Source organism: Strigops habroptila, chromosome 10 (assembly GCF_004027225.2).
Source record: "Strigops habroptila isolate Jane chromosome 10, bStrHab1.2.pri, whole genome shotgun sequence".
Lineage (NCBI taxonomy): Eukaryota > Metazoa > Chordata > Aves > Psittaciformes > Psittacidae > Strigops > Strigops habroptila.
The window spans coordinates 36,019,254-36,035,985 of record NC_046359.1 but is presented as its reverse complement, the minus strand read 5'-3'; the positions used below and the strand labels follow the sequence as shown (position 1 = coordinate 36,035,985).

At 42.9% G+C, this 16,732-nt stretch overlaps 1 protein-coding gene across 1 annotated transcript in view; it reads right to left on the bottom strand.

Annotated features, from left to right (window-relative positions):
• Positions 1–4,300: 4,300 nt before the first annotated feature.
• Positions 4,301–16,732, bottom strand: part of LOC115613900 (calpain-8-like) — a 30,647-nt gene continuing 18,215 nt past the window's right edge. The window contains exons 12-22 of the mRNA XM_030499955.1: positions 15,064–15,075; positions 13,218–13,429; positions 12,587–12,623; positions 11,842–11,907; positions 10,872–10,929; positions 10,229–10,293; positions 8,979–9,047; positions 7,661–7,739; positions 6,634–6,750; positions 6,062–6,120; positions 4,301–5,171 (exon numbers count right to left, since the gene is read on the bottom strand). Of these exons, the coding sequence (XP_030355815.1) occupies positions 5,148–5,171; positions 6,062–6,120; positions 6,634–6,750; positions 7,661–7,739; positions 8,979–9,047; positions 10,229–10,293; positions 10,872–10,929; positions 11,842–11,907; positions 12,587–12,623; positions 13,218–13,429; positions 15,064–15,075 (798 nt within the window). The 3' untranslated portion in view covers positions 4,301–5,147. The remainder of the gene's footprint in view (positions 5,172–6,061; positions 6,121–6,633; positions 6,751–7,660; positions 7,740–8,978; positions 9,048–10,228; positions 10,294–10,871; positions 10,930–11,841; positions 11,908–12,586; positions 12,624–13,217; positions 13,430–15,063; positions 15,076–16,732) is intronic.

Genomic DNA, 16,732 nt, shown 5'->3' with positions numbered 1-16,732 from the left:
CTTTTAAAAGCTTCAGCAGACAAAGAAATAGTCTGGCTTCCTTCAGAGGTGTGAAAAGGAATGAGAGCTATGAGTAATGAATTGGTTTCTTTACTTTTGAAACAAAAGCTGCAGCTCCAGCTGAGAGGTCTGCGCTATCCCTGGAAGTGTTCAAGGCCAGGTTGAATGGGGCTTTGAGCAGCCTGGTCTAGTGAAAGGTGTCCCTGCCCGTGGCAGGGGGTTGGAATGAGATGTTCTTTAAGGTCCCTTCCAACCCAAACCTTTCTATTATTCTATGATTCTTTTGTGTCTAAATACAGGCCCTCAATGGGGCAGAGGTCAGTTGCTTATTTTCTCCTCACAGTCTGTGATGCCACTGCCAGCACAGTGTCATTCATTGTGGGAAGTTCAGTAATGTCCCCATGGAGCTACAAGGTTGAGTAAAGACACAGGCAAAACACCCACTTACATTGAAATGTGTTTAATGTATTCATGTGTTTACAATGCAGTGAAAACATATCTTTGGAAAGACTTGTGTTGCTTTCTACATGGATAACCTAACAGTTTTCTTGGGGACTCTGTGCCCCATGAACCTGTGTTGTGAGAGCTGCTTCAGAGTGGTACATGGCCTCAGCAGAGCACCTGTGTGATGTTCGCGTTGTCAGTGATTATAGCTATTCCTGATGCTCCATCTCAGCAACTGATAGTGATGTGCCAGATCTGGAACACCTGTATAGACGCTGTTACCTGGGTTTGGCTTATATCTTGGGTAGCAGGAAGTGAACAACTAAGGAGGATAGTGGAATTTCCCCTTCAAAACCAGCTTCAGTGGGTTTTTTACATATAACAGAGGAACATTGGAACACTTTACCATGTCAGCTGACAAGAAGCATACAGCAGAGGGAAAAATGTGACCATCTGTGCAGTTAGGAGAATAAGAGAGAGAATATCAAAAAGGATGTGGGAATTTAGGGGAGTCTGAAATGCTTTAAGATATTGGAAGAAGTCCCTCACAGTTATCTTCTGTATAAGACCTAGAGCAATCTACTCCATTTAAACTAGCCTAGGCAAAACTAATCTGGTGAGGCATCACATCAAGGAGCAGATCAGCCAGCTTGAACTTAAAGAAGGCATCACTGGTTTGGGGGGTAAGGGGATTGAATTAATAGGAGGAGAGTTAGAAAAAGTACATTAATCACCCCTTGAGCCAACAGTGTAGTTTCTACCATTTAGAGGTGAGCAAATGGACAAAGCCAGCAACGTTTAACAGAGTTTTCCAAACAAGAGAAGAGGATTTGTTTTTCTAAGTCAGACCGGTGTATTATGAAGAAAGTGCACATGCCTTTATCCTCGATAGCAGCAAAAGTCACAGAACCTGTTTTCCCCAGTTCCTGATATTTTTCAGCTCCTGCATGGATGAAAAGCTGGTTTATTCATCTTCTTCCTGGCTGTTATCCCAGCATTTGTTTAGGTGCTTCTTTAGTCCATCTCCCAGATTCATTTCTACACATTATTTCCCGCTTCACGCCCTTTCCTTTCCAACACAACCCTCCCCAAGAATCACACCAGCCCTCTCGGCCACCCTGGAAAATGATGCTGAGCTGATGGGGACCTACACTTCAGGTGGGAGCTGCATCAAAGATCTCAAAGACAGAGGAAGGAGCTAATGAGGGGCCAACAGTAACAAGTGAAGTAATTTGCTCTATTAAAAAAAGAGAGGATTTCATGCTGTACGTGCCAGTTATACAGAGAGAGACACACGCCATGGCAACAAGCTTGTCAGGCAGTAGCAGGGCACTACTTTAACTATCGCTGGGGACATCATTAGTGGTGGAGAAACTTCAAAAGCTTTGGAATTTGGGTTCCTTTCACACCCAGAATCTTACATGTTTTTATGGACTTTATTTGAATCTTCAGTCTATAAGCTTAGGCTGGGATAACAACAACAGCAGGCTGGGATTTTCAATGCATCCTGAATAACATGAAAAGAAAAAACATGCTCACGGTATCTCAGTTCTTCCAGGCCTGCCAGGTTGTCTGAACTGTATGGAAATGAAGAACTAAAACATAACATTGAGTCAGGTGCAGCAGGATTTTCTGAAGTGAAGGACAAAAGGGAGTTTGAAAAGGACTGCTCCTTCTGTGCTTACTTGTAAGCCATGGATCTGATCACTAGCCTGCAGTGATGGAAAGGAAAGATCCCTCTGTAAATCTCCCATTCTGGGAGGATGAGCAGGTGACAGATAATTGCATGTATGAAGTTGATTCTTTTTTCAGAATTCCAAATCCCCATGATTGTCTTAGACCTCATGTAGACATTTACTCTGGTGCAAACCTGGTGTCAGATGCTGATGTGGCGGGATTTATACCCAGAGAAACCTCCTTTCTAGGCAACCACAAGACAATTAGTGTACAAGGAATCTGAAACTCTCAACATGGTCTAATGTGCATCACATTTTACAGGAGCAATGGGCAGAGTTCAAGTTCTCAGTTCACAAGGCTGCAGCACAAATTAAAATATTTTTATGGGAAATTGGAGAGAGAAAGGGAAGATCTGAAGAGCCATTGCAGAGTTTCCATGGGGATCTCTTTTGCCCCACTTTTCTAAATAAAGTGCTGAGAATGTCATGCAGCACAGTTTTCATAGTGACAGGGAACGTATCATAAATTCATGAACCTTTGTGACTTGCCTGCATTATAATTCCCCATGACTGAGCTACTCAAATTTAACAGGAGCTGTGGTGCTTCACAGCTCCAAAAATGAAGCACGGCCAACATGCAGGATGGAAGAATGCAGAGAGTCCAAATGCCCAAGCCCTGGCTCAGCCTACCATGCCCCACTGCTTCCACAGGAGCTGCTACAGGCATTGTAATCAAAAGGCATTTTAGCCCCATCAGGACTAACTGGGAGAACTGAGATGTGCAGACATTTGTTCAGCTTGCAGCACAAGTAAGGAAAATAAGGTGGATGTTAATCATCTTTTGCAGATGCATCATGCGAGAAGTAGTGCGTTCAGTCCCGTGGAAAGGCTTATTTTTGAGCGGTTGTTCTCTGAGACCTGATAGCCAAGAGCTGTGTTCAAAGAACAAATGAAAGAGGAGGTGGCTTCTCCGGAGTTGCCTGTTTCCCAAAGATAAAGGAAGATGGAATGCAGCACTCTGCCCATCCTGTATAGGAGGGTGAAAGTCATTGCAACAACTACGGGAATTATTGTGGTGGGGGCACCTTGCTTGATGTAAAAGGAGAAGAACTGGGAGCATGCAATGGATTTCTGCTTATATTTGAGCCTTCCCAGTCCTGTGGAGAAAGGCCTCTCTGTGATCATAATTGGAATGAACTCACGAATAGCGTATGTGAGCAGAAAGCAAATCTGAAGCTGCAAGCAGTCAGCTCACCCTGCTGCATGGTTAGCAGGGAGGCATGTTGCATGCTCAAGATACAGTGCAGGGAAGGACATGTTCATCTTACTGAACAGGCAGAGCATTCACTAGAAAATAATCAAGGTCTGGAAACTTCATCTTGCCCCACATAGCTCTGTCTTCCAGGCAGGTGGAGGTATGTAGATGTCTATTGTTGGTCAGCAGGCAAATACCATGAGAAACTGGTGGCAATATGATAGCTGCATGCATGATACGTGCACAGGGACAGGAGGGGAAGGCCTATGATTCCCTCACTGGCTGTTTTTATACTGCAACCTGAACTAAGTACTTGCTTCTCTTTCACTAGAAGACCTCCAAATGAGAGTAGCAAATAATGTCCATTAGAAAGGCAGACCCACACAATGAAACAGGTCATACGCTCCTTTTAGTCACACAGCTGTAGCCAGCACCAAGAAGAAATGCCGGGAGATGACAAGCAGAGGCTTAGGGTTTGTCATGAGGCTTTCTGTGTTCAGAGACAGGAACCAAACAACAGCTTGCTTGCTGCTTAAAGAGGGAGCTTAGGAACAAGCAGCTGTGGAGAAAGGCCCCTCTCAAACACAGCACTTGAGAGAGAGGGATGGAGCCTGGGCTCCATGTCTGCCTTGGGGACACAGATCACTGCCTGCACTCCTTCCACTCCCAGGAGAAGTGTCAAACACATGTTGTCTTGTGAGATCATTACAGCAAGTTACAGAACTATTTTTTGATTGCTGAAGGACTGCTAGATTATCTTGCCTGCATTGCTATGCTATTACTCTGTAATACTGTGAAATTAAATGCAGTCAGATTTTTAGGGGACATAGCTTTTACAAGATCTTAGGAAGGCATAACAATGTTAGCCAATGACTATTAACTTCAGTTTCTTCTTTAAATCATGATCCACATTAGAGCGCCCCTTGCACACTCAAGCTCTAAAACCCCCCTGCACATTCATTTTATGGTCCTCCCCTCACACTTGCATTCATGAGCTTCTGAGCTCCAGTCACTCACCTCCTAAAACCCCAAACCCCATCTTTGGGTGCTGAAATACATGCATGGAGAAGATCTCAGCTGAAATAGTGGCAGCAACTTGCCTATGGCCTCCCATCCTCTCTCCCTGGAAGACTGAGACAAGACATGCAGAGGAGTTTCATCACGTTTGCCTGATTCCCCATCCATCCTCAGGGCTGTGTCTATGCCCGATTTCCCTGTGCTCTCAGCAGCTCATCACCTGCCTGTGAATCCCTCACGTCCAGCTTCTGTGGGCACTTGGCATGCCAAAGTGGACAGTTGGCTGGGAAGGGAGGTAGCCAGAGCAGCCACACAGATTTTGCCCATGCTCTGGGCATGGGTTTCTCTCTGTGAAATATATGCTGGATGTCGCAGGCAGTAGAGATCCCCTCCAGGATTTAGAACACTGCTGAACTTTGATGCACAATCAAAAGTCAAACCAAAGGCACCTGGGCCCATCTGTGGTAAGTCAAAATCCACGACATTTCAGCATGACACACAAATACTGTTTGGGCTGGAAAAGTAAAGTAGGTTGGGTTTGGGTTTGGTTTATTTGTTTGTTTATCTTTTTATGCTCAAGAGCACATTTATTTTATAACTGATAGGAGATCATTTCATTTTTAGTGGGCTTCATTTAACTTGCCAGTAATAAGAACAAGTTTCTCTCTCTGTTTTTCATAACAAGGAGAAGCCAAATGAGTGGTTCCGTGTTCAGAAGAGCCTCAGAGATCTCTGCTGAATTCATCGACCATGGTTCAAACCAGTGTGCAGCACAGCCACTGAAGGAGAAACAGGACAAGGAATCAGACCAGCTGGAAGGTCCACAAGATGCCACCGGTGCACTCTACCACAGCTCTGGGAGAACAAGCTGGGAAAGGCTGGAGCTCTGTTGTAATCTCTAATACATGTAGGATCCGTCTGCTCTGGAACTTCAGGGAAATCTACTGCCAGGATCAGCCCCAGACATTGCAAGTGATGTCTCTTCCAACAGAAGACCAGTTCCCCTGGCCTTTGCCTGCATGGCCTTTGAAAAATTCTAGGGTTGGAATATGCCATGTACAATTTCAGCTAGTTTAAACTAACTGTGATTGAAGGTCACAGGCCTTCCTAGCCATCCTCCTCCCTTCGAGCCAGTCTTCAGCTAAGAGGACTAATTGGATGGACCTCTTAGGGCCCCTTCCAGCTGTTTCCTGAGATATATTTGTATTCTGCAAAGGGAAGACTCAAGCTGATTGCTTTTATTACAGCTTCAACAGGAGAAATGTGCATTAAAAACAATGTGGGGAAAAGGAGACCTGGCATCTTTAAAGGTCTTTTCTAATTCTGGCAGGTACATTCTCTGCCAAACAAGAACAGTTCCCTGCTGTGTGTTTTCTGAAGAATTGACCACTTCCCTCTAAAACTAGATTGTGAAACACTGTGTAAGCACCTTCCCAAGCAACCTCAGGCATTTTGAATGTATCTTTACTTTTTTGCTCCTGTAAGGTAAATGTTCTTTCTACTGATTCAGACAGGCCTTCTGAGCTGAAGAACCTTTTCACATAAACAATCTTTCCCTTTGAATTACTATTGAGTTTACCATTCACAATAGTGATTTTAAATAAATGCATTTTAGTGTGGTCCATTGCTGTAGCTTAACCAGATGGTATTTCAATCTGACCAACCTTACCTCAGCCAGAGAAAGTTGTATGACTCCACTCTTCTTTCTGTCCAGGAGATGGAACATTTCTGAAAAGTAAAAGATAAAGAAAAAAATGGGATATAAACTACAGCATTTGGCATGTAGAAAATCACCGACAAAATATAGAGGTCTGGCTTTTTGCCACGATCTACTAGAAATCTAGACTGGTTCTGTAGAACTGCTGTTTTTCTTTCCTCTTACAAGTAATTTCTAAGCCACTTCATGTAGCAGAATAGATCCGCAGCCCCAAACTAAGAGTTGGCAGCAGGACAACTACAAAATCTGATGCAGTAGCATCCGGTATGATCTGGGGACAAACCTGTATTCTGTAAAGAGGAAGAGCATGGTAGGTTATGAAAACATGTCCCCCACTCTCCATAGTCATTCAGACAGAAAGGCTTTTGCTTTTTCTCTTCTGCTTGCTCCAACAGAAGAGAATTTTGCTGGCACCCTCACATTGCCATGCAATTTGCTACATTCACAGTTAAAAGACACCAAGTACTTAATGAAACCCCAAAGTTTACAGGAATTCCCCATGGCTGGCGAATGGAGGCACTTACTGAACAGGGTCTCCAAGCGGATCATACAGGCCACAAAGCCATCAAAGTCAATGGACAGCTTGCTGCAGGCGTAGCGAACGACAATGCTATGTTGTAGCTGATCGTTGAGCATGAAACCTGAAGGCATGGGAAGCACATGAATCACTGACATGGCAGGTGAATGGGCTGTCTTTGATGTGACTGATCCATGGACTGCTGCAGCTGCAGACAGATCTGGGTGAAGGACAGGACTCTTCCTCCTTGAATGTCTGTTGAACCCCATCACCTACCTCTGCTGTGGGTCCTTTCCAAAGCCCATTGTGCTGGGTGAAGAGAGGCATAAAGTTCTCCCACAGCATTTTTTCAGGCTGCATATTTCACATTGTTTCAGAGCATAAGCAGTCCTATGTTCCCCAGATAAACCCCTAATTAGCGAGTCTTGGCGCTGCAGCTGAATAGCAGTGATTGCAGTAGAGCCAATTGCTCACATAACACATTGGGCTCTATTCAGGCCCATATTAATGCTATTTCTGTCTCTGGATCATTCACATAAACTCCACTGAGCTCAAGACAGATCAAAAAAACAGTGCTCCTATAGATGCCCCTGAGCTTGCAAGCGCTGCTCCAAAAGTGAATAGCAAACATCAGAGAGGATATTGTTGGGGCATGCCTTGATCAGGCTTGTACCTTCTCTGGTGTAGAGAAAGGTGGTGGGAAGAAATGAAGGGAGGAGAGGATTTGGACGTAGCTCTGAAAGATGACAATTAGATTAGGAAATAATGAGGCCAAAAATGGAACAAGTAATAATCAGATGGATAAGCAATGGTCACAGCGTGGACAAAAATGTCAGTGGCTCATAACGCAGAGCAGAGGATGGGTTTTGATGTATATAAAAGCAAAAGGACGTAGCTTTATGAGACTGTCAGGAAGGGAGAATGGCACTGGCAACACTGTGATCTAGGAAATGGGAGGGAAACAGAGCTTTTAAAAAGCTTCATGTTCTTCCAATGTTTGGTGATCCCGTGGTGTCCCTGAGCAGCATACTCACCTGCCTCTCTGAGGGCATTTCGCATCTCATGGGAGTCTATGGTGCCAGAGTAGTCACTGTCCACTTTCTTATAGATTTCCTGCAACAGAGAGGAATGAGGGAATGAGGAGACAGCTTTTCAATGTGTGCCTGCACAGCAATGCGATGGTGAGAGCCCAGGCAGGCAAGCTTTGGCTTTCATAACTGCATAACAAGAGTAGTGAAGACATGGTAACATGAGGCTCACAGGGGGTTAGCAGCCAGAATGAAACAATCAGGGGTCCTCTAGGGTCTAACCTTGGTTTGTTAGTCCACCCTGCAGCCCATGCCCTGCCATCCTCACTGCTCATGTACAATCATATCTTCCTCTGCTGTGTCCACATCATCACTCTACCATGCCTCAGAACCAGCCCGAGCTCCTACTCTCTGAAACATTAATAAGCCACTGGAATGTTTCAAGTAGTTACTGGCAAGCAAGGCAGACTGGGAAACACATTCCCATGGGCTGGCAGCCTGCCTGCCTCCACGTTACATGGTGGCAGACAGGCCATTGAGGAAAATATCCTATCATTTGGCTAACACTGCAACAGACAAAGTCCATTTTGCTTAATATTTCGGACATGATGACAGATGCTTCCTACTGCCAGCAGGTTTATTACCCAGAATTAGATGCCACACAGACCTACAGCTCAGACTGGAACTGGTTCTCAGGGCTTGCTCTGTTGGTACCAGCCCCAGGATAGATATGGTGCTTCATGAGCCCATCACTTCTTCGTGAACCTCCAGGACAGATGCTCTGTGCTGACCTGAATCAAGAACAGTAGCAGCAGGCTTGCCTGAAAGGCATGTTGTCAAAGAAAGCAGGTCCAAATTTGACCTTTAGATTCTGGGCGAACTTCTTGGGATATTAAATCCTCTGCCAGAAAACTAATTCAGTACTTAAGAATTAAAAAAAGAATGCAAAGCCAGGTTTTTATAGGTCCTAAAAAATGTGTTTCTTGTGTTTGCTGGGACTCAGCTGGCAATGTAACATACTGCAACAGCAGAAATATGTTCATATGAGCTTTAATACAGCAGGCAGCCAAGAGAGCTGTCTTTGCCAACAATGAAAGAGGGTTAATCTGGCTTTCCATAAGGTATTACAAATTACGGAGTGCAGTGGGGCCAAGGTGAAAGAGGACCTGCTTGTGGCCTTTTAAATCAGAGGTGTTTCTGAGCCCTGGAACAAACTCCGGCCATGAGAAGGAAGGTTTCCAAGTACATCTGCCTGTGGTGGCTTAACCCTATCTCAGTTCTGGATTTGTACTTCAGAAAGGGAGACAGTCAGAAATATTATTACCAAATAATTTTGAATCTTCATCCAAAGTGTCTTGAACTCTACAAGTCCCAAGGTACCAGTCCCACTGGTCTGGGCCAAGTTAAGGCATAGTTCACAAATTCAGGATTCCTCTATCCTTAGCACAACTAACTGATAAAAACAAATCACGCATCACAGTGTCATCTTAATGCCATTAGTTCTCATTTGTAATGCATCTCCATCTCACACAGACATGCCTACAGCTTTACATTTGCTTAGCTAAAAGCATGCCAAGAATTTCTAGGCTATCTGCACTCTCAAGGAATGATATATGGGATTGCTAAATATATAAGCACGATGAAATCCACTCACATTTTGCACAGTTAACAGCAGATTAGAGTCCTTAGGGAAAAAGAGGTCTGGCCTCGCAGCAAAGTGTTAGAAACCAGAGGCAGTGAACAGAGAGAGGCAACAGTAGGCTACAGAGTCCTCCCCCATGTCCTTCAAGATCTTGAACATCTCTTCCTATGGAAAATAATGCAGACACAGGGAGTTCGCCCCCATGATGCTGTTCTTACACACTTGCCCTGTTGGGTTTGGGAGACTGGAGTGTAGGGCAAAGGCATCACTTCCAACAGCCAGTGATCCACAAGATCCACAGCTAATCCCTCCTGACCTCAACATGACCACGAGACCAACATCAGAATTGCAGCATGGCTCTTAACCCTCCCTGTGCACTGGCTACCTTCCCAGCACATCAAAGGAGTATTGGACACATGTGCTGACCTCTCCTTTTCCCTTGCTACGCAAAGCTTATTAGCTCCCACATGTCCTACAAGCTATGCAGAAGGGACAGAGGCAGAGCATGTACTTGTAGCCTTCCTGCTCTGAACATGCTCTCCAGCCTGTCTCTGCTGCTTTGAGCTCTGTGCTCTATAAGCAGTACCTGGCTTAGAGGTTGAGCTTGTGCTTAAAACCTGCCTCCTGCCAAGCACACTGTGTATGCATCTGAAACTGCACAGATGCACCCAGGCAGAAGGTCCGTGCTTCTTACCCCGCTATTTTTGGGGAAAAGTTTAAGCAATGAGAGATGCAGAGCAGGTGAGAGAAGCAGCTCATGATTAAATGGTTCAGGTTTCTGCCACTCTGAGCCGATAGAGCTGCTTGGCTGAATTTTATGCCTCCAGCCATGCGCCTGGACAATGGAAGTGTAAACTTAGCCCATCTTGTCAGGAACTTTTGCAATGAGATCCAGAGACTTTAAAGGTGATGAAATGATGTTCAAAGGATACATCTAAAAGGCTGATCATCTCTCTGCAAGTGTTAATGTTGAATCCATCACTCTTAATATCCTTTCCTGTACAAAAAGGAAGTAAAAATACAAGTCAGGAAAACTTTTAGACAAATATTTTTCTGCAGACAACCTTGGAAATGTCAGTCACCTTAAAATCTTGTTCTCAAAGTAAATACTCTACCATTTCTTCCACTGTTCCCCTTCAGCTGGAAAAAAACATGTTTTTTTTTGGCACAGGGGCAGGGGATGCTATTGGGTTTGGGGGTGGTAAGCCTCTATGTGGATCTGTATGGAAGTCATGCAGCAGCATAATATCTTCCCATGGTTGTTGTCTCAGGAAGGTACAGGGAATATAGTGCCTCTGCAGGACACCAGCTGACAGCGCTTGGAACAGGAGCACCAGGTGATATTTTTTCCCCCCATATTAGAGGTTCGACAAGCCAGGAGACACTCAGCTCAGACACAAACTCAGTTTTTCATCACTCTTAGCTGATAGAGCTGGATTTTGCTAGCACAGATCCAGTCCATGTGCTGATAGACCCAAGCACAGATGTTCACTGACCAAAGAACAACTTTATGCCTTGCCATTTCAGCATGCACGTCTCAGCTTCATTCAATGGGAACTACATAACATCACTTACTCTTAGCCAAAACCCGGTTTAGGATAGTTTGAAGTTCACTTGCAGTCACTTCACAGTCCTAGACAGAACACAAGACATACTTGAAGTGTTAACACAAAATGATTTTTGAAATAAGCTATATTAATTTTCTGTCAGACATCCAGAGACTATTTTCCTTCCATATCTAAGGCATGTAAACCTTTAATGTTTTTCTATTATTTTACATTTACCATCAGACATCCCTTAGAGGAGATCCTCAGAAACCATGAATATTCCCTATTTCAAATGGGAAATACTTGTTTTGTTAGGTGCCATGACCCAGTAAATGTTAATTTTGTAACAGGTTTGACTGAATTGGGTGAGTGTCATCTTTCTCGTTCAGGAGATCATTTGAGATTTGAGATTTTCCAGGCTTATAGAAACCACAATCAAACAATACTAAAATTGCCCTCTTAGAACTCAAAAAGGTCTCTCTAACTAACAAGATGTTTCCGCTCTCTGATGCCAGTGGCCACCTGTTCATTAAGAGAAAATGTGACATGACAGCCACAGGGTAACGCAGCAGGGCTTGGTGGACATTGCTCGTCAAATACAGTAAATAGAAAGTTCAGGCAACAGTTTTCCAGTTAGTGGGGCTTCTAAACAAAAAGAAAGGATTTGGCCAATTGGGCAATTGTCAGAATTATACAGCAACTCCACAGGTAATTTATTTCACTGTGGGATAATATCTTCACAGTCCTCACTCCTATCACCCCTATTTTCAAAGTTATCCCATTACTGAGGGAACAAATCACATTTTGCACCAAGAAGAGGAGCATTGTAGTAAAACTGCTCTAGTGAAAAAGAAATTGAACTGAAGTTGTGAAGTAATAAAAGGGGAGAACTGCTTGGTTTTCTGAAGAGCAGACAGTAAAAGGAATCAGTAAGTCAAATATTTGCATAATTATAACAGAGAGGTCCCAGTCTTTTTCTTTCACTTTAATCCACTTACCTCTCCAGAGAGCTTTTGAAACAGAGTCTTGAACTCATCATCTATATCTTTGCTATCGACAGGAGGCTAGAGGAAAGAGATGACCAAGAATGTGGTTTACAAGGTGGTTCTGGAAATCAAGCTCTGAATATCGTAAAGCAGCTTTATAGGGGACTATTTACAGCAAAGGAAAATGAGCACTTGCTCTGCAGCAATGGCAAAATAGAGGCACTGCTTAAATCATGACCAGCCAGGGGCTGGCTTCATATAGGAGTAAATACATTCTGAGACTGATGAGAAAGTTTTCTTCTGCTACCAAGCCAGTTTTATGAAATAGCTGCAGTGAAAATGTTGCTGCCCCTGGCCAAAGCAGTTCAGCAGTTTCTTGGCAGTCTGCTTTTGCAATTTCAGGAAGACTTTTTTTGTCTATGGAAAGGATCGTTCTGTGCCCCCTCTGCCTCCTCCTACCTGTGCTAGGTGGAAGAACAACTTAATGTGTTCCAGTCTACAAGGGTCCAGTTGCTGTGCCACATGGCCCCAGGTACATGAAAATGCACATGAAACTAAGACATGGAGATATGTAAGGAATCCCTAAAAATATGTCATATAAATAAATATCCCAAAAAATGTTTTTCCTGAACACAAACACTTACTGTGATCCCAGCTCAGGGAGAAATCAAAGTCTTGCCCCTTTTTTGCCCCCACATTATGAAGGAAAAGTCTGATAGGACATAGTAAAAATGATCCTCTCAGTTAAGACATTTACCTCATATGGGTTTGCAGACACCACATCACCTATTATCCTGAGGAAAAAAAGAAAAGAAAACAACCAGAAATGATGATTCTACCATTTGCCTTTAAAATAATAAGCAAAATAAGCTGGTTTAATATAAGCTGTTAACGAACGCACAGTGCAAGCCCCTAGGTTTCCTGCTTCCCAAGCTCCCCACCTCTGCCTGTCCCACCTCTTTGAAGAATTTTTCCTTGGGAAATCCACCCTTATTGTTCTTGTCTCCAGACTCCTGATTTTTCATTCAGTGGCTGCTATTGATACAACCCTTTTTAAAACTGCCTCCTCGTCATCATACTCCCAAATCCTGCATTCTTTAACTGTGGGAACTTCTACTTCACAGACCTGAGGGATCCAGTTACCACTCAAGTGCTTGGTGGAGGCCATCTGAAGAGCCATGACCCTACTATGGGTGTGCATGTCACATATGGTACCATACCATACCATAGTCAAGTACAGTAGACTATGTGAGAAAATAGGTCCTAGAAATGGGCTTATTTTGCTGGTAAAGAGAAAAGATAGAGCACAGGATGTGGGTGTAACACCTGACCTTTTCGTTTATGTGCCTCGCCAGCAGAAGAAGAGGCTTTACAGAGAAGATACGCACTGTGTTTTAGCCTGTTTCTCAGAAAACACTCGCAGGCAGAACTCTCCATTTTTGTAAGGCTCAAAAGTGGAGGGCACAATGAGGTACTCTCCCTGGGGCAGCTTCATGCGGCTGGAGACTTCACGCAGGTTGACGTAAGGATCAGACCGGGCTACTGGTTGGTTCCTTGCGAAGAAAGCACGGTTCATATGAATATCTGTGTGATTTTCCAGCTGTGGGAAATGTGTGTTTGTTAGAAACCATTTGACAATTCACTGGTAAGCCAGCCACCCTCCCTCAATTTCACTGCTTTAAAGCCATCTCAAGTTTTTTTTAGCATAAAATAATAAATCTGCAAATGATGGCATAAAAGATAACCACCAGGGTTCTGTCATAAGAAACAGTCAGGCAGATAATTAGAAGAGGCAAAAATCTTTCTCTATAAAGACTATCTTTTCATATGCCTCTTTACAATCGGTGATATAAATAAAAAGACCATAATGTGTGCTCATATCTGGTCAAACTGTACTTAAGTTGTCCATGTATTGACCAGTTTTTGCTTTCACAGGCTGCTGTGAATATTTTTGAGCAATTTATGGTATGGGATAAATCTCTTAATTACATAGGGATTGTCATCTCTGATTTCTTTAAACAGACAGAAAAGAACAGTAAACAGGACAAAGCAGTAGTCACAAGGGTGACACTTTTGGGGCCACATGAGATGATTTACTCAACTTCTATTAGGGATACTAAGGATATTTCTTCGGATTATGTGGAAAATAGTGTTTAACTTTTCATTAATACCAATATATTCTTAAGCAAGTGAAACATTGTGTAGCTCATAAAACAAAACACTGATCTAAGAAGAAACAGTAGTGTAAGAATAACAACTCTGCTATAAACCTCCTATTCATGACTTTTTCTCCACAGGGATGTCTTTCAAAAAGTGTGATTCAATAATCCACAAAAGGCTCTACGTAGCTGACAACAGGTGGGGAATCTTGCATATGGGTAAAGTTTCTGGTTGTCTACAATCAGGGTATACAAAGATGTTACCAAACATTTTATAATCATTCAGTTTTTCTGTTGTAAACTGTAGAAAAATGGGGCTTTTTCCTCTTTCTTCTGAAGATAAGATTGGATTTGGTATTTATTCAACAGCCCCATCCTTACTTCTCACTCAATCTTAAGCTAAGTGGGACTGCAAAGATTAAGAAGCCAGATCCATATCTTTTTCATTACATAAAGTTCATTTTCGCTTTGCATCTGCAAAGCTGTTAAAAGAACACAGTTAATTGCTACATGAATACACATTCATTTACTGAGAGAGAAGAAAACGTCTGAAAAGCCAAGGAAATTTGGCAGCACAGGCTGCTGGACCTCAGTAATGAGTATAGGCTATTATTACTGCCAGACACCCTTGGGGTCCCTTTCTTCTGAAATGAAAAGTCTCTTTACCTCAGTATTGACATCTGGGAGGATTAGAGAAGGTTGAGTGGACTTTGTTCAGTACCAGGAGACCCAACTCCACAGAGTTTGGAATTCTTCTAAAGAACATTAGCTACGTTTACTCACTGTTAAAGTGCGGAGACCCTGTTCTACTTTCACCTGTACCAAATAGACAAATTCTGACTTCTGTTACACAAGCTTAGTGGCAGCCAGATTTCAAAGAGTATAAATGAAGTCAAGACTGGGACTCAGACATCTGTAAACAAAACCTTGTGCCCCAGTGCCTTGGAAATAGTTATTCAGAACTTGAGATATTGGTCCAGTGAGCCAAGAACAAAGTCTTCCTGGTAGCTAAATTCTCCAGGGCAACAGGAGGTGTCCATCTGGATTGTAGAAATCTTCAGCAGAGATTACATACCTCCTGAGGAATCTGAAATGAAGAGAAAGAGCCAATGTTAAAGGGCTGTTACATACCTGCATCTATCATTAGGGTAAAAAAAACCCCAAAAAACCAACCAAACAAAAAAACATAGATAGAGCCTCCTTCAGACACTTTTTTTATCATTTTCATTTACAACCACATATGGCAGTATCAGTTGTACATGTAGTTCTAGCTAGTGCTAGAGCTGTTCCAAAGCTAAACCAGAGGAATCTATACAACATTTAATTGCTCTTCTCCTGATATCGTGGTGTCAATGATACTATTGGTTGGAAATATTTGGGTAAGCCTTTAAATCAGGAAGGTCTTTAGTCAGGAAGGTCAACAAGTTAACCCCACTTTGCTAACTGAAAACAAACTGAGAATTTATCGCTGCATACCTAAAATCTAAAGCCTACTGTTACTGCAATATGATGAAAATAGAAGGCCAGCATCACAGCAGTCAACCTGAGGATGATGAGATTGTTGTAAGGCAATTGTAACAAGTAACAGATTCAAGATTTGGCCCTTCCTAAACTAACTAAATTCCTATGTTAATTTACCTACAAATACAAGGTAGCTTTTCCAAAACCAATTAGTTGTCTTGAAAGCACAGATTTCAGTGACAGCCAAAGAGAGTGTAGTCCCAAGTCCCAAAAGACCTTTTGAAAAGATTACCCATACAATCATTCTGGGGCCTGAGATGGCCCCTGGAAACCTCAGGTCTTGTTTCTTAAAACTAGCATACTAGAAGGCCAGGAGCTTGGTGATGGACACACAATTATTATCAGTAGGCAGTTTGAGCTTTATGACTTACAAAAGTTCGGTAGGGCAAGTAGACTTAAACATAAATCTTTTCACCTTCCCTTGCAGGGATCTGCTTTAGGTCACCATCTATGCTGTCCTAACTGGACCTCCTCAGCCACAGCATCAGCTGCTATGATGTAAATCTACAACAGTGCATGACCCAAGTAACACAGATCATAGCTGGATGTTTAGCTGAGGTATCTTAGCAGCAATGTCTTTCAAAAGAAGGTCTTTATCTTGTTAAGAGTCACCAAGTCTACCCTACTATGGAAAAAAAGTCACAAAGGAGGCAGATGGGATGAAATAGATGTAAAGCACAAAGGCTCTGCTAACTTCTCCAGGGTTGTACTCGGTGATGTGAGCAGACAAACATCCTTAACGTGTAAACTCAGGATGCCAATAGCCCAGGCTGGTTGGTACCACACAGATGGCAACTCAGAAATGTGCTCAGTGAGAACCATTTGTGTATGCAGACACTTAGGCACTAGGGAAAACCTTTCCTAGTTTTGAACCATGCTGCACAAGATATATTAGCAAAAGTCAGCCATTCCCATCTGCTCCCACCTGTGCTGGTTAATGATCTTCATCCAGTAAGAATCTATACAACATTTAATTGCTTGTCTCCAGACATGATATTGGGAATGATAATACTGGTTGGAAATTTTTGTATTTGCTTCTCTCCCCTCACATCACAGAAATTAGAGGTGATATTGTAGATTCTCCCTACATTATATTTTTAGAGACAGAAGCAGCACTGGAAGAATCAAAAAACCAGAAAAAAGGCAAAAAAAATACTGAACCAGAACAATACCATGGTAGACAATGAATGAAAACAGTTTTTAAATGCAAGAGGAAAATAAGA